Source organism: Mandrillus leucophaeus, unplaced genomic scaffold (assembly GCF_000951045.1).
Source record: "Mandrillus leucophaeus isolate KB7577 unplaced genomic scaffold, Mleu.le_1.0 Scaffold230, whole genome shotgun sequence".
In the NCBI taxonomy this organism is placed as follows: domain Eukaryota; kingdom Metazoa; phylum Chordata; class Mammalia; order Primates; family Cercopithecidae; genus Mandrillus; species Mandrillus leucophaeus.
In genome coordinates this window covers 252,963-269,303 of record NW_012102366.1, presented here as the reverse complement: position 1 = coordinate 269,303, position 16,341 = coordinate 252,963, and the positions used below count along the sequence as shown (strand labels likewise).

Sequence of the window (16,341 nt, the reverse complement as noted above, 5' to 3'; positions counted from 1 at the left end):
GCGAGCCACCGCGCCCGGCCGGACCCAGCTAATTTTTATAAATAATTTTTGTAGAGGTGGAGCCTTGCTCTTTTGCCCAAACTGGTCTTGAACTCCTAAGCTTAAGTGGTCCTTCTGTCTCAGCCTCCCAAAATGCTGGGATTCCAGGTGTAAGCCCCTGCGCCCAGCCCACTTTTCACCTCTCTGCAGCTCCCTCTTTGCTCCCAGCTCCTGCCCTCACTCCTCCAGGCTCTTCCACCCAACAGTGGCAAGCAGGTAAAGCTGGGGAAGCCAAGTCTTGAACCTGAGCCAAGTCTCATCCCTCCTCTGCTCAAGAACCCTCTATGGCTGCCACTTCACTCAGAGTAAAAGCTAACGTCCTCCCCATGGCCCACAAAGCCGCGGCACAGACCGCCACATCACCTTTCTGCCCTCACCTCCTCCCACTGTCTCCCTGACTCACTCTGCTCAGGCCACGCAGGCCTCCTTCCTGTTCAGACATGCTAGGTATAGTGCAGCCTCAGGGCCTTGGCACTTACTGTTCCCTCTGCCTGGACTGCACTGGTTCCCCCACTGTCTACTGGCCTTTGTTCACACGCCCCTTTCTCAGAAAGGCCTCCCCTGACCACTCGAAAATGGCCATCCTCTCGGAGGTTGTAGTGAGCCGAGATCGCGCCACTGCACTCCAGCCTGGGCGACAGCGAGACTCTGTCTCAAAAAAAAAAAAAAAAAAAATCTGACCTAAATCTGACCTCCCCCTCAACCTTCTAGTTTTGTTCACAACTCTTGGTGACAAAACATGCTAGTGGCTGTCTGCCCCCACGCCCTGCTTCCCCAACACGCACAGGCTAGAGTTCAGGTCCCATGAACCCCAGAGGCCGGCTTGGTGTTTTTCACCGCCATATCCCGGGAGCTGGAACAAGGCCTGGGATGTGGGATGGAGGGAGGCAGGAATGAATGAATGGATACATGAATGCAGGCTCCCTGAGCTCTCTTGGCTGGTGGCAGGGCCAGGATTAAGGTCCCATTCTGCACCAGAGCTGTCTCCCTCCCTGACATCGGCTTTGGGACTGTGCCTGAGCCGGCTGCTGCGGACGCCCTTCCAGCAGGCGGGAGTGAGGCTGTGCGGCCACAAGGGGGCAGTGGAGAGCGTCGCAGTCTCCGCCGCTTGCTGCCTGTCATCCCGGTGGTGACGGGTCAGCTCAGCCTCTGCACTGAAAGTATCTCTCTATTGTTAGGGTTTGGGTTCACTGTGGCCAACTGGGCGAGGCGTCACTGCACCAGCTGTCTGGCCCTGGCTTCCTGTGGATGGGCCTCTTCAAGACCATGGTCAGTGTCCCAGGAGAAGGGGCCTGTGGGTCCTGCCAGGGCTTGGCCCCCGTGTGCACCTGGAATGGCTGTTCTGCTAGTGTTGGTCTAATCATACTTATTTATTTATTTTTTTGAGACAGGGTCTTGCTCTGCCTCCCAGGCTGGAGTGCAGTGGTACGGTATCAGCTCACTGCAACCTCTGCCTCCTGGGTTCAAACAGTCCTCCTGCCACAGCCTCCTGAGTAGCTGAAATTACAGGCGTGCACCACCATGCCCAGCTAATTTTTGTATTTTTAGTAGAGATGGGGTTTCACCATGTTGTCCAGGCTAGTCTTGAACTCCTGACCTCAGGTAGTCTGCCCGTCCTGACCTCCTAAAGTGCTAGGATTACAGGCATGAGCCACCGTGCCCAGTCATCATATTTATTCTTTTTATTTTTTTTTTGAGACAGAGTCTCGCTGTGTCTCCCAGACTGGAGTGCAGTGGCGCGATCTCGGCTCACTGCAAGCTCCGCCTCCCGGGTTCACGCCATTCTCCTGCCTCAGCCTCCCAAGTAGCTGGGACTACAGGCGCCCGCCACCTCGCCCGGCTAATTTTTTTGTATTTGACGGAGTTTCACTGTGTTAGCCAGGATGGTCTCGATCTCCTGACCTCGTGATTCACCCACCTTGGCCTCCCAAAGTGCTGGGATTACAGGCGTGAGCCACCGTGCCCAGTCATCATATTTATTCTTATATAAGATTCATCCTAAACTGGGGATGATTACGGTAACCCTGTCAGATGGCAGCTGGGGATAGCACACTTTGCCATGAGGATATGGAGGTTCAGAGAGGTTGGGTGACGCCCAGGGCCACACAGCTAGTAAATGGGTAGGTCTGCTTCTCTGGGTTGTTCACCCACCAGGTGGGCGCAATCCCAGGAGCTGTGACACGTGCTTAGAAAACGAGAGCCCTCCTTTTTACTTCTCCTGCCCCCATTAGTAATATCTTCATGATCACAAGGACAGTGAAGACAGGGGCCCTGTTGCTTGTGGCACTCCCCTCCGGGCTTGGGAGGCACAAACCTCGCCCCTGGTCCCCTCCTGCAGGGTGGGCTTCGTGCCCCACCCTGCGTCCTGGCTCTTGGCCCTGCCCTGACCTCGTGCTGCCACGAGTTGCTGTTGGCTGGGCCCGGGAATCTTGGGCCTCCTGGTGAGAATTCCTCTCAAGCTAGTGGAACTGTCATCACAGAGCCACAGGCCGGCAGAGCCACCAGCCCGTGCCCCAGGCCAGAGCGCCTGCCTGCCCGCCTGTTCCTGCCCTCTCCCTGCCCATCGTGCCTGAGGCTATGGGGTCACACCCCTTGCCCATGGCCAGTGCTGGGACTTCGCTGACACCAGTAGCCCCCTCCCACAGGTATCCCTTCATCCGCCCAGAGTATCACAGCCCCTCCCAGCCCCGTGGCTCTGTGGGCTTCCTCAGGAGGGCCTGCCTCTCCTCCCTGCCTCACCGCTTCTTTTGGAGATGGGGCCAGAGCCTGCCGCCTCCCTGTCTGTGCTCAGGACCCCCTGCCTGGGGCTCTGTTCAGCAGCTGCCTGTGCCCTCTGCAGCCCTGGGCTTCCCCTGGAAGTCCCTGCCCCCTGCTGGCCTCAGACCTGGGCAGGCGTGTGTGTGTGTGTGTGTGTGTGTGTGTGTGTGTGGCAGGCACAGAGCAGAGGTTGGGGTGGCAGTGGGATATGGGGTGCGGAGGCCTCGAGGTCTCACATTTGGCCCTCCCTCTGCGGGGGTGGGGAACCTCTCCTGCTCCTCCCACCCGACTGTTTTTATTTTGATGGGTATTTGGGGCCTGTTTGTTACCCCACACCCCGTTGAAAAATAATTTATTGAGGTGAAATTCACGTAACATGAAACTAACTGATTTAAAAGTGAACAGTGGCATTGAGTACACACGCAGCATCGTGCAGCCTCCACCTCTGTCTCGTTCCAGAACATTTTCCTCACTCCGAAAGAAGACCCAGCAGCAGCCACTCCCCATTCCCCCGCCCCCGCCCAGCCCCTGGCCCGTTGTCTGCTCTGGGCATTTGACATAGATATGGGACCCTTTGTGTCTGGCTTGTCTCACTTAGCGTAACTTATTTCTTTTACCCCACCTGGAATATCTTATTTAACTTTGTTACTTAGAAATAATTATAGGCTGGGCCAGGTGGGCTCACGCCTATAATCCTAGCAGTTTTGGAGGCCGAGGTGGGCGGATTGCCTAAGCTCAGGAATTCAAGACCAGCCTGGGCAACATGGTGAAAGCCCATCTCTCCTAAAATGCAAAAAATGAGCTGGATGTGGTGGTGTGTGCCTGTAATCCCAGCTACTCGGGAGGCTGAGTCAGGAGAATTGTTTGAATTTGAGAGTTGGAGGTTGCAGCGAGCCGAGATCGCACCACTGCACTCCATCCTGGTGACAGAGTGAGACTCCGTCAAAAAAAAAAAAAAAAAAAATAGAGACACGGGGAATTGCAAAAATAGTGTGGAGAGGTCCCATGCTCCCCCTAGAGCCTTTCTGTCCTCTCTCTAGGAGGAGATGGCTGATGAGCTGGGGATTTGGGGCGGGAAACGGGAGAAGGGCAGCCGTCCCACTGAGGACTCCTCCTGCCCAGGTGGCCCTAGCCTTGGGCATTCCTGTCCCCTGCAGCCCGGGCTTACCTCCTTGCAGGCTCGGGCGTCTCCTCTCCTTGGGCTCAGGCTGGCCTGGTCGCCGCTGCTGCAGCTGTGCGTGTGGCCCCTCTCTCGGCCGCCCCCTTCTGCCGCAGCCTGGCGTCCTCTCCCAGCAGCTAGCCAGGACCCCGATGGCCGTACTCTCCCTCCTGGGCCCTGGTTCGGTGCCCAGGTTGGGGGGAGCAGGGTAGGATTTCACCCCTCCCCCTAGCAGCTGGCTGGACAGGGAGAGGGGCTGGTTGTATTTTAAGCTGTTGAGTGGTTCAGCAGGAACTCGGAGGCCTCCTCTCCCTGTGGACGCCGGGCTGCCTTCCTGCGGGCCACACGGGCTCAGAAGCATGTGGGCACTGCCTGCCTGGGGCCCGGGAACTATTAATATACCTGCAGCCACAGGCCAGGCCCCGTGCCCGCCCAGGGCCCTGTTGTGCTAACCCTTTCCCGTGCATCCCGCCCCCTGTCCTCTGTCCCTCTCCCACAAATCCCCTTGGTGGGGTCAGACGTCCCGCGTGGTGTGACCGAGCTCTTTTTTCTGGCCCCTCCATGTGCCAGCTCTTTGGCCTTGTTATCGCTGTGGCTTGGAGGAGCTCAGTAACCTTCCCCTAGAGGCCACATGGCCAGGCAGTGCCTGGAGTTGACAGCAGGGACTCAGGAGGCCCCATGGACCCTCCTGTCCAGGAAGTGGGGGCGAGTGTGTCATAGCTGGGGAAATAGGCCCCCATGGTGTGGTGACTGCCAGGCCAGCAGGGGAGTGGGGATCTGAACCAAACCCCCAGGCAACAACACCTCCCATCCCATGGGGTGTGCCCATCTGTCAGGGGTCACCTAGTGCACCCCACGCACCATTGCAGGGGACCCTCACAGTCCTGGGAGGTAGTCCGCTTCCTACCTGCCCCCTTCTGAGGCCTAGAGAGAGGTGACATGCCTGGGGTCCCCCAGGGACTACAAGGCAGGGCTGGTTACGGTTCCCGAGTGCAGGCCACCAAGCCCCCTTGTCTCCCACTGTCGTTGGGAGTGTGCAGGAGGGGTGCCCACCTTCTCTGGCTTGACCGTGGTGCCCTCTCCCTCAGGGTGGGCCCTAGCTGCCATGGCCCAGTCTCCCTGGGCTCTGGGTGGGTGGACCTGCCCTGGGATGGCCCCGGCCCAGAGGTTTGTTTCTGAGCGTTATGTCCTGCTCCTTTTCCTCAGGCAGCCTCTGGGGGCCCCCGCTGGGGGTTCTGTGGGTAGGAAGGGTCCCCCAAGAATTGCTGGCTGGTGGCTTACTTGGTATCAGGCCTGCCTGCTTGCCACGACCCCTGTGTGATAGGATTGCACTGACCCCTGCATAGGGTGGGTCAGATCCGCGGGGGCTGCCTCCCTTCAGCCCTGCCCCTCTGCACCCCCATCGTTCATCACTGGCCTGGGGGCTCAGGGAGGGCTGGGCCGGACTCCTCCCTCAGGGGCTGGCACGGGCCGGGCTCTTGGACGCAGGAAGCGCCGGGCTTTAGCGGGGTGCAGGTCCTGGGTAGGGGTGCAGTGTTTGGGCTGACTCAGTGGGTAGCCTGCCTCACAGGTGGCTACAAGGTGAGAAGCGGGTGGGGAGGAAGGTCGGGGAGGCCTCCTCAGCCCAGACTGGAGGCGCTTGCCTAAAACTTCCAAGCACCCCGATCCTTTCCACACTTTGAGAGAGGCTCTCTGCACCCATAACTCCGGAATCTGTCACCTCCCTGGTAACACAAATGCACAAGGAAAATAATCCGAAGTGTCTCTTACAGCTCCGAAGGGGAAATGGATGATCTGTCTCGCGGATTCTCAAAATAGCTGGGATTTCTCCAAGCCCAGTGAACTCCCTAGGCCTGAGCTGTGAGCTGGGGCCTGCACGGCCTGCTGGCCTCTCACTGTCCTCAGGCCGCTGGCTCTGTGCAGGGCGGGGGCTGGGAGGTGTCACCATGCCTGCCCCTGGGGCTTTCCCTGTGCTGGTGCTGTTGAGGGACTGTGACCACTCAAAAACTGCTTTCAGGGCAGCCTGGCTCCCGGGGGTCAACTCCTAAACCCCCCTCAGAGAAGGTCTGTGGCACGGCTCCTGGGAGGGGGGCACAGTCCGGGCTGGTTTTATATTTAGCTGGGCTGTGGCTGTGGTTGCCACTCGGGTTACATCTGGCACAGAAGCCGGCAGTGCCAGGGCCGGCACGGGCTCCTTTCCAGCACCGCGGCAGAATTTGATCGCGCTTGCCCGGCCCAGGGCTGCTTCGCGTGGGGAGGTCGGTGGTGGGGGCTGACGGCTGGCAGCTGGGGCTGCTGGCCACCGTGGGCAGAGCCGAGCGGCAGGGCTGGTGGCAGGCAGCATGGACATGAGCTTGAACTTGGTGGCCCGGGAGGCCACCCCAGGTCTCCTCCCTGGCCTCAATGGGCTCCCCAGGCCCGCACCCCCAAAGGTGGCCAAGAAACCTAAAAAGGCTGTTCTCTTCTTCGAGGTGGAGATTCTGGATGCAAAGATAAGGGAGAAGCTGTGTTTCCTGGACAAGGTAGGACCGGAACATGGGCTGCACTGGGCCAAGGGCACTGGGCGCGGGACCCCCCTCCTTCCAGCCCAGGAGCTGTCCAGTGGGGCCCTGTGGAGGGGTATGCCCTCACTTGGGGTAGGGTAGATAGCCCCGTCCCCTGGGTGTGGCAGGGAAATGGAGGCATGGGAGTCTCAGTAGACCCTGCGGGGATTTCGGTCCTGGGAGGGTGGTGGAGGAGTGAGCCTTGCCCCTGCTGAGCCTTGCCCCCGGGGGAAGGGGCTTGGGCTGTCCCTGGGGAGGAAAGAGGGCCTTTGTGCCCAGGGGAGTCATGGGTGAGGAGTAGAGAGGAGGGGCAGAGAAGCAGGCTTGCCTTCCCTTGCTTAATCTGCCACTAGCTGGGCTGGGGGCCTACTGGCTGAGGGTAAAACTGGAGCCCCAGACCCCTGCTGTCACTGCACTGGCAGGGCCCTCGCTGCTGCTTCCCTGATTGTCCAGGCCTCTGCTTTCCAGACCCCAGCCCTTCCCCCTTCCCATAGCTGCAGCCCAACCCCAAGCCTGCCATCCCCTTCATTACCTCCCCATCCTGGGTCTGGGCTCCCCACAGAGCTGACCTCCCTGCGCCTGTGCTTCCTCCAGGTGGAGCCCCACGCCACCATTGCGGAGATCAAGAACCTCTTCACCAAGACCCGTGAGTCCTAGGCCTGGCCACACTGCCCCTGCAGCCCCTCTGACCAGGGACCTTAGGGTGGGAGGGATCCCATCCTGCACCCCTCTCCCAGGGGCCTGCAGAGATGCCCCAGCGTGGCCTAGGCTTCTGGGGCGTGACTGGGGCAGGCGCCCCCACGTGGCACGCCGCAGGAACGCCCTTGCTAGGCTCTGGGAAGGACAAGATCCTGCTTGTGTCCGCGCTCTTCCGGCCTGTGTCCTGGAACTGCACAGGCCTGAGGCTTTGCCCCCGGGTGGGAGGAGCTGTGGAGTCCTGGGGTCCCTGCACCCTGGGAACCCTGAGAAGCTGGCACAGCGACTGGGCAGCGGACCGGCTGAGCCCTGCCAGTCTGTGGGCTGTAACCGCCCTGTTCTCCCCCAGATCCGCAGTGGTACCCCGCCCGCCAGTCCCTCCGCCTGGACCCCAGTGAGTACAGCTGTCTGCTCGGCCCGCCCCCTAGGCTCCTGGGTGGCAGTGGGAGAAGGCCCGGGCAGCCCCTGAGCCCTGGCCCGCCTCTCTGCAGAGGGCAAGTCCCTGAAGGATGAGGATGTTCTACAGAAGCTGCCCGTGGGCACCACGGCCACGCTCTACTTCCGGGACCTGGGGGCCCAGATCAGCTGGGTGACGGTGAGTCCTGACCCTACCCACGGCCTCCTTTCCCATCAGCCACATTGGGTGACTCATCTTGCCTCCCTCTACCCTCAGGTCTTCCTAACAGAGTACGCGGGGCCCCTTTTTATCTACCTGCTCTTCTACTTCCGAGTGCCCTTCATCTATGGCCACAAATACGACTTCACGTCCAGTCGGCACACGGTGGTGCAGTAAGTGGGGCAGGCGGGAGGAGGGTAGGGGAAGGCAGAAGACCTGCCGGACCAGCCCCCAGCTGAGCCCGCTCCCCCCTACCAGCCTCGCCTGCATCTGCCACTCATTCCACTACGTCAAGCGCCTGCTGGAGACGCTCTTCGTGCACCGTTTCTCCCATGGCACCATGCCTTTGCGCAACATCTTCAAGGTGAGAGCCCGCCCCCGCCTCACCCCTGAGCCCCGCCTTTCCGCCTCACCCCGCCCACATCGAGCCCTACCCCATAGCCCCTCCTATCTTCCACTACGCCCCCGCAGAGCCCTACCCCTAGGCCCCGCCTAACCTCCCCAGCGCCGCCCCTGCAGAGCCTCTAGGCCCTGCCCGTCCTCCCCAGCCCCGCCCCTGCAGAGCCCTGCCCCAGTTTCACCCCTAGGCCCCTCCTGTCCACCACGCCCTCATAGAGCCCTGCCCTAGCCTCACCCCTTGGCCCCACCTATCCTCCCCAGCCCCGCCCCAAGGCCCCTCCTGCCCTTCCCCACCATGCTCCTAGCCCCCTATGGATGAGACAGAATCCGTCCTGCCGGCACTGGCCCAAGTCCCATCCCTATCCCGCTCCCTTTCAGAACTGCACTTACTACTGGGGCTTCGCCGCGTGGATGGCCTATTACATCAACCACCCTCTCTACACGCCGCCTAGTAAGTGGCCTCAGACCGTCCTTCCCTCCCCCACGGCCCCCACCCACCGGGTCCTCCCCTCATGGGCCTCCCCTCGCTGCTTCCTCTGCAGCCTACGGAGCTCAGCAGGTGAAACTGGCGCTCGCCATCTTTGTGGTAAGGAGGCTGGGTGTGGGGATGGGGTGGGGGAAATCTGGGCGATCCTAGGCTGATCCTGTTTCTCTGACAGATCTGCCAGCTCGGCAACTTCTCCATCCACATGGCCCTGCGGGACCTGCGGCCCGCTGGTGAGTGCCTGCTGGGGGCAGGGGGACAGCTGGGCTGGGTGAGGGGGTCTGACTTTCTCCTGTCTTGCCTGCCAGGGTCCAAGACCCGGAAGATCCCATACCCCACCAAGAACCCCTTCACGTGGCTCTTCCTGCTGGTGTCCTGCCCCAACTACACCTACGAGGTGAGGGGCTGCCTTACCCCTCTCTGCCCTGGGACTTGGGGTCCCATGTGGAGGGGCCAGCCCCTAGGAGGGGGCGCCTGGCTGGGCAGCTGCGTTTGCATTGGGAGCATTGGGAGGTAGAGACCGCGGCCTCCCTGCTGTGGGGGCCGGGAGGCATGTGCCGTTGGGTTTTCGCAGTATACAGCCCCGCCTCCACTGGAATTGGGTTCCTATCCCTGACTCAGAAAGCAGGGGCTGGGGGACGTGGGTGACTGAGTCCAGGACAGCCACAGGGTGCGAGACTGGCGGAACAGCGGGCCTTGTCCAGCCCTGCCCACCCTCACCCTCCGCCCCTGCCCACAGGTGGGGTCCTGGATCGGTTTCGCCATCATGACGCAGTGTCTCCCAGGTGAGCCTGCCGCCCTCCCTCGGCGGGGCCCTGCCCCTCCGGGCCTGCAGCCCCTCCTTGACGCCCGTTCTTTCCTGCAGTGGCCCTATTCTCCCTGGTGGGCTTCACCCAGATGACCATCTGGGCCAAGGGCAAGCACCGCAGCTACCTGAAGGAGTTCCGGGACTACCCGCCCCTGCGCATGCCCATCATCCCCTTCCTGCTCTGAGCGCTCACCCCTGCTGGGGCTCAGCCCCTCACCCGGGTGGCATTCTGGGGGAGGAGTGGGGCCCGCAGCTCTCCAGCACCCGGAATAAACCCCGCCTGCCCCTGTCGGACTCGGGCTCTGTGTGTTTCTGTCCGAGGTTGGGGACCACCACATGCCCCTCGCTCTCTCCCCACCCTCGCGTTGGCGCCGTAAGAGGGGACTCTGGTGAGGGGCCTGAAGGTTTTTATTTGACTGGTCCATAGGGTGGGGGGTGCACCCCCTACAGGGCCACCTGGGGGTCCACTTTCCCGGGTCCCTGGCCTTTGGCCAACTCTGCCGCCTTCTTCTCCCGCCGCTGCTTTCGCTGGAGCAGCCTCCGCTCCCGCTCAAACTCCTTCATGCGCATCACATAGCTGAGGGAAAAGCACGAGAGGGGCTGTCAGGGTCGGGGCTGTCAGGGTCGCTGGCCAGGACACGGCCTCCAAGCCCTGGGAAGTAGAGGGGCTGTCCCACAGCACTGTGGGGGAGGCCTCTGAAGACGACAGACCCGAGTGCCTGTGGTTTAGGTCTGGGGTCTGTCCACGCAGATGATAGGGCTTCCCGCTGGAACCTGGGCTTGGCCACTCCCCTAGGTGGCTTCAGCCACCTGCCCTGTCCCCATCCAACAGGCCCCTAGAAAGCCCTCTCTGGGACTAAGGTGGGGCCCGGCTAGAAACCTCAGTGGCAGTTCAGGTCCCTGGCCTCTGGAGCCACATCCTGCCAGGGGCCAGGGCCTGGGTGGGGTGCAGGCTGTGGGTGTTGGCAGGGGGCTCGGGCGAGCCGGGGGTGTGGGGTGCTTGGGTGGGCCGGGGTTGTGGAAGGCTGGGGGTGTGGGGTGCTGCGGGCCGAGGGTGTTGGCGGGCCGGTGTGGGAGTTCTCACTCGCGGTGCTCGCAGTAGTGCCAGTCGTGCCGCTCCTGCTTGCAGGCCAGGAAGTTGGGGAACCTGTCGCGCTTGCACTTGAGCAGCTGGATGAGGTAGTGGGCACAGTAGTCCCGCAGCTGGAGACTCAGCTGCGCGTCCATCATCTCCTGCTGTGTGGCCACCATCTCTGCAGGGAGTGGGCAGGGCTCAACCAGGCTGAAGGCCTCCCACCCCAATTCCAGGGATCCCCAGGGGACCCCGGCACACGGCATCAGGAAGCCACGGCTCGGGGTGTCCCCCATTAACATCCACGTGGCAGATGGTAGTGGATGGCAGACGCCTTTGACGGACGCACTGTCCTGAAGGGGCCTCCTTTTCTGACTTGCACAAAGGCAACTCCAGACACCAAAGCCCAGACAGGAGAAGGTGGCTCCCCATCACCCTGAGGCACCTCAACATCCTGCGCTGGATCCTTGCCTCCCCTCCCGCAGGGATGCCCGTCCCCAACTCTACAGCCCTGCTCTCAGAATCCGCCTTCTCCCAGAGTACCCCCTCAGACTCTCCACCTGCACCCGCAGCTCCAGTCAGACTCCTAGCCTTTCTTGTCTGCAACCTGCCCGAGTCCCGGCTCTGCACTGGCCGGCGGCGTGGCCTCTCTCTGAGCCTCAGAACTGACCATCAGCTCATGGAAGTTACCTGAGCATCCACTGAGCTAACAGTACCTGTAAGATACTTAGGCGTGGGCTCAGAAGACAGCTGGACTAGTATCTGGGTCCCGGTGCCCCACTCACCTAGCAAACCTGACTCCGGACAAATCAACCTTCAGGAGGCTGATGGGAGCCTGAGGAACCCTGGACATTCACCCTGGAGCCTGTGCCTGGCGATCCTGCACTTGTTCCCCGCTGCCTCCCTCAGACCCAGCCTCCCTAGCCCTCCTGACGTCCACATCTTTCTTAGTCCCAGCTCCTTCCCATTTGCGCAAGGGAGAGGAGACATACTCACATCTCAATGGCAGTCATCCCAGGCTGGCTTCTCTCCCCTCTGCTTCCCAGCCGTGATTCTCTCATCCCACTCAGGCCCAGGTCCTCCTCTCCTGCCCCTTGTTCCATTCTCTGGCTTCTGCCCCACCCTCTCACTGCCCAGACAGGGGCTCTCACAGGGCCACCCAACAGCCCAGGACCCCAGCCTCCCACTTCCTTCTTTCCTGTGGCTCCTCCCACATCCCGCCTTCCCAGGTTTCCTCCCATCTCTATGGCTGCCTTGCGTTAAGCTTTGTTCTGAGAGCCTTCTTCTTTTCTTTTGAGATGGAGTCTCTGTCACCCAGGCTGGAGGGCAGCAGCAAGATCTCAGCTCACTGCAACCTCTGTCTCCCACGTTCAAGCGATTCTCCTGCCTCAGCTTCCCAAGTAGCTGGGACGCCACAGGCGTCCACCACCATGCCTGGCTAATTTTTGTATTTTTAGTAGAGATAGGGTTTCGCCATGGTAGTCAGGCTGGTCTCGAACTCGTGCCCTCAGGTGATCCACCCACTTTGGCCTCCCAAAGTGCTGGGATTACAGGTGCTAGCCACCACGCCCAGTCTGAGATCCTTTTTCTCTGCTGCCACCCCTTAGGTAGATGAGCCCGATGTGGTCCCTCCACCCCACACCTCGCTGGAGCCCTAGGCCTGGGTATCACCTGCAGCCCCTGGCTGTTCCCTATCTGCACTTGGAGCTCCAGGTGGCAATCCTAGACTCCTCCCTCTTTTGTCTCAAACTTATAATCAGCTAGCAGCAAGGACTTTAGACCGCCTACTGTGTGCTTAGTGGTGGGGATACAGCACGGAACACAACACACAAGTGTCCCTGCCCTCGGAGGGAGACACAGAACAGACAGAAGACAGAGCACCACAGCGTGTCTGGCAGTGCTTAAGTATTAGGGAGACCAGCCTGGGGAGTACAGAAAGATCCCATGTCTAGAAAAAATAATAAAATTATCTGGGCACGGTGGTGCACACAGAGAAGGCAGAGCTACTTGGGAGGATCGCTTGAACCCAGGAGTTTGAGGCTGCAGTGGGTGGTAACCGCACCACTGCACTCCAGCCTAAGCAACAGAGTGAGAGCCCATCTCTATAAACAAATAAATAAATATGGGCCGGGCCTGGTGGCTCATGCCTGTAATCCCAGCACTTTGGGAGGCTGAGGCGGGTGGATCACTTGAGGTTAGGAGTTCGAGATCAGCCTGGCCAACATGGTAAAACCCTGTCTCTACTAAAAATACAAAAATGAGCCAGGTGCGGTGGTGCGCACCTGTAATCCCAGCTACTTGGGAGGCTGACGCGGGAGAACTGCTTGAACCAGGAAGGCGGATGTTGCAGTTAGCAAAGTGACTGGCTGAAAGGGGGTGGAAAGGAGGAAAGAGAGGGCAGGGGACAATGGTCTAGGAGGGAGGGAGAGAGTGAAGGATCCAGGAGGTAACAGAAAGGCCAGGCAGCATGAAGAGTCCACTGGAGAACCAATCGGGAGACCAGTCAGCAGGGACTGCAGGAATGTGCCACCACACCCAGCTAATTAAAAAAAAAAAAAAAAAAAAAATGTAGAGACAGGGTCTTGCTATGTTGCCCAGGCTATTCTTGAACTTCTGGCCTCGAGCACTCCTCCTGCCTTGGCCTCCCAAAGCGTTGGGCATGAGCCATTTTGCCTAGCTTAGAGCTGTTTTTTTCTTATCTCTCCCGCATCATGTTCAGTTGCATGGGGATAGGCGCCAAGGAAGGGAAAGAGGTGAGTTTATCCAGAGTAAGCGAGACAGAAGGGCAGCAGGTTGCTCGCGTTTGCAAAGCTGATCTTGGGCAAAGCAAGGTATGTGAGGCAATGGGAGGGAGATGGACGGACCAATGGACTGCAGGTTCAGCTGGGGCGGAAGGACTGCCTGGAGTGAGGACACTGGAGCGATTATACCATCTCCCAACTTTCTCTCAAATCCAGGCTGCTTAGAGGTCTCTGTCTCAAGCTTGTCGCCCGCTCAGCAGACAGCGGGACCTTTTGACTGACCAAACCTGACTGTGTCCCTCCTCTGTTTAGAAGTTTTGGCTCTGCCACCTCTCTTTGGTCAACCCCTACTCGTGGCCCTTCACATCTTTTTTTTCTTTTCCAGACAGTCTCGTTCTGTCACCCAGGCTGGAGTGTGGTGGCCCGATCTCGGCTCACTGCAACCTCTGCCTCCCGGGTTCCAGCCAATTCTCCTGCCTCAGCCTCCCAGACAGCTGGGATTACAGGCACGCACCACCACACCCGGCTAATTTTTGTATTTTTGGGAGACAGGGTTTCACCATGTTGGCCAGGCTGGTCTTGAACTCCTGACCTCAGGTGATCCACTGGCCTTGGCCTCCCAAAGTGCTGGGATTACAGGCGTGAGCCACCGTGCCCAGCCTAATTTTTATATATATATATATTTTGAGATGGAGTCTTGCTCTGTCGCCCAGGCTGGAGTGCAGTGGTGTGATCTCAGCTCACTGCAACCTCCTCCTCCTGGGTTCAAGCGATTCTCCTGCCTCAGTCTCCTGAGTAGCTGGGACTACAAGTGCGCACCACCATGCCCCTAGCTAATTTTTGTATTTTTAGTAGAGACAGGGTTTCACCATATTGGCTAGGATGGTCTTGAATCCCTGACCTCATGATCTGCCCATCTCGGCCTCCCAAAGTGCTGGGATTATAGGCATGAGCCACCGTGCCCGGCCTTAATTTTTGTATTTTTAGTAGAGACAGTATTTCACCATGTTGGCCAGGCTGGTCTCGAACTCCTGACCTTAGGTGATCTGCCCGCCTCAGCCTCCGAAAGTGCTGGGATTACAGGCATGAGCCACCGCGCCCGGCCACCCTTCACGTCTTTGTTTCCAGTCGCTGCCTACTGGAAGCCTGCCTTGACACCACCCAGCTCTGCCTGATTCCACGATCCTTCCCACTCTGCTGTGAGTTCTCTGGAGACAGTGCCTGCATCCTTCCAGTTCCCTGCTGTATCCGCGGTTCCTCATGTGGGACGTGGCCCAGAGCTGGCTCTCGGTATGCCTGTGATATTACTACATTAAAAGCAAAAACAAACACGAACCAAAAAACCGTCCTGGGCGTAGTGGCTCACATCTGCAATCCCAGCACTTTGGGAGGCTGGGCAGAAGGATCGCTTGAGCCCAGGAGTTTGACACCAGCCTGGGCAACAGCAAGACCCCCATCTCTACAAAAAATAAAAAATCAGCCTGGCATCCTGGCACGCTCCTGTAGTCCCAGCTACTCGGGAGGTTGAGGCAGGAGGATAGCTTGAGCCCAGGAGGTCGAGGATGCAGTGAGCTGTGATTGCACCACTGCACTCAGCCTGGACAATAGAGCAAGATCCCATCTCAAAGCGAAACAAAGCACTTTGCAGGACGGTATTCGCGGCGCGAATCTTCCTTATTTTCTTGTGCATGCACCACAATTGCAGCGACATTAGGAAAGGGGTACAATGAACATGTCCCTGCCCTCCCGTGACTCCCCACGTCTCCCAAGACTCGGCCCGAAGCCGGGAGTGGTAGCTCACGCCTATAATCCCAGCACTTTGGGAGGCCGAGGCAGGCGGATCACTTGAGGTCAGGAGTTCAAGACCAGCCTGGTCAACATAGCGAAACCCCGTCTCTACTAACAATACAAAAAATTAGCCGGGCGTGGTGGTACACATCTGTAATCCCAGCTACTCGCAAGGCTGAGGCAGGAGAATCGCTTGAACCTGGGAGGTGGAGGCTGCAGTGAGTCGAGACCATGCCACTGCACTCTAGCCTGAAAGAAAAAGCGAGACACTGTCTCAAAAGAAAAAAAAAAAGACTCGATTGAGCTCTGCGCGCCGCATCCCTGCCCGATCCCCTACTTGTCGTCTCACTTTTGCACCCTGACTTTTGCTCAAGCCGTGCCCTTGGCCTGGAACGCCTCCACCCTCAGGCGGGGACACGCACGTCCTCTGGACTCCTAGTCTAGACCCAAACCCAGACACAACACCTGAGGTTAGAGCCCAGTCTTGGGGTTCCAGGGGTTCGGGGGTTCAGGCGCCCGCGCCTCACTCCCTCTGGTCGCGCCTGCGCATTGGGCCTCACCGCGCTCCTTGCGTTCCGGCAAGCCGTAGTCGGGCGGGAAAGTTGGCATCTGCAAGGGGTCGGGCTCCACCGAGGAATCGCCCAAGTAGCGCCGGACGAGGTGCGCCCCCATGGCTGCAGTCGCTGCAGGTTCCCGCAGCAGCCGAGGGTCACCCAGCTCCTACCCGGAACCACTGACCCCTCAGCTAGACACGGCTTCCGGGTCGCTTAGGCAGCTGCGGAGATCATAGAGATGAAGGACTCCAGAGGATCGCTCTGGTCCGCCTGGCGTCACCTCGCGGACAGGCGGAGGCGGGACAGGTGCTGCGTCCCCTCGCAGGATGTGGTTGGACCCGAGAGGGGACTTCCCTGAGCGTGGAAATCCATCTGGGCAAAGTAGAAGGGGAAGATGTAGGACTGAGGCCTCCCTCGACCCTATCTGGGGCTCTTCTGGTAGCCCGAGGCTAAAGCACGTATTAAAATTATTTTTCATATCATTTTCCAAAAAGTTTTTTCTTCTAAAACATTAAAATTTCTCTTAAAAAACGCACAATATCGGCCGGGCGCGGTGGCTCATGCCTGTAATCCCAGCACTTTGGGAGGCCAAGGCGGGCGGATCACGAGGTCAGGAGATCGAGACCATCCTGGCTAACACGGTGAAACCCCGTCTCTACTAAAAATACAAAAAATCAGCCGGGTG

At 59.5% G+C, this 16,341-nt stretch overlaps 2 protein-coding genes across 3 annotated transcripts in view; one reads left to right on the top strand and one right to left on the bottom strand.

The window, feature by feature from the left end:
• Positions 1–9,795, top strand: part of TECR (trans-2,3-enoyl-CoA reductase) — a 42,303-nt gene extending 32,508 nt beyond the window's left edge. For both annotated transcript variants that reach the window (XM_011981773.1, XM_011981772.1), the window contains 12 exons: positions 6,427–6,477; positions 7,093–7,144; positions 7,544–7,588; positions 7,686–7,789; positions 7,868–7,983; positions 8,069–8,174; positions 8,588–8,660; positions 8,752–8,795; positions 8,869–8,926; positions 9,002–9,090; positions 9,433–9,478; positions 9,559–9,795. In XM_011981773.1, the coding sequence (XP_011837163.1) occupies positions 6,427–6,477; positions 7,093–7,144; positions 7,544–7,588; positions 7,686–7,789; positions 7,868–7,983; positions 8,069–8,174; positions 8,588–8,660; positions 8,752–8,795; positions 8,869–8,926; positions 9,002–9,090; positions 9,433–9,478; positions 9,559–9,686 (912 nt within the window). In that variant the 3' untranslated portion in view covers positions 9,687–9,795. The remainder of the gene's footprint in view (positions 1–6,426; positions 6,478–7,092; positions 7,145–7,543; positions 7,589–7,685; positions 7,790–7,867; positions 7,984–8,068; positions 8,175–8,587; positions 8,661–8,751; positions 8,796–8,868; positions 8,927–9,001; positions 9,091–9,432; positions 9,479–9,558) is intronic.
• A 96-nt stretch (positions 9,796–9,891) lies between these two features.
• Positions 9,892–15,847, bottom strand: NDUFB7 (NADH dehydrogenase (ubiquinone) 1 beta subcomplex, 7, 18kDa). Its single transcript, XM_011981768.1, has 3 exons — positions 15,663–15,847; positions 10,586–10,754; positions 9,892–10,078 (listed from the first exon to the last, which is right to left on the bottom strand). Exons 1-3 carry the CDS (start codon positions 15,772–15,774, stop codon positions 9,946–9,948), a joined length of 414 nt encoding a protein of 137 aa, XP_011837158.1. The 5' UTR covers positions 15,775–15,847; the 3' UTR covers positions 9,892–9,945.
• Positions 15,848–16,341: the final 494 nt, after the last annotated feature.

Excerpts from the sequence above, each read along its gene's own strand:
- NDUFB7 (XM_011981768.1), bottom strand. The coding sequence starts at position 15,774 with ATGGGGGCGCACCTCGTCCGGCGCTACTTGGGCGATTCCTCGGTGGAG. Across the intron at positions 10,755-15,662 it reads GCCGGAACGCAAGGAGCGCG|AGATGGTGGCCACACAGCAG; the intron begins GTGAGGCCCAAT and ends CACTCCCTGCAG. Across the intron at positions 10,079-10,585 it reads CACTACTGCGAGCACCGCGA|CTATGTGATGCGCATGAAGG; the intron begins GTGAGAACTCCC and ends CTTTTCCCTCAG.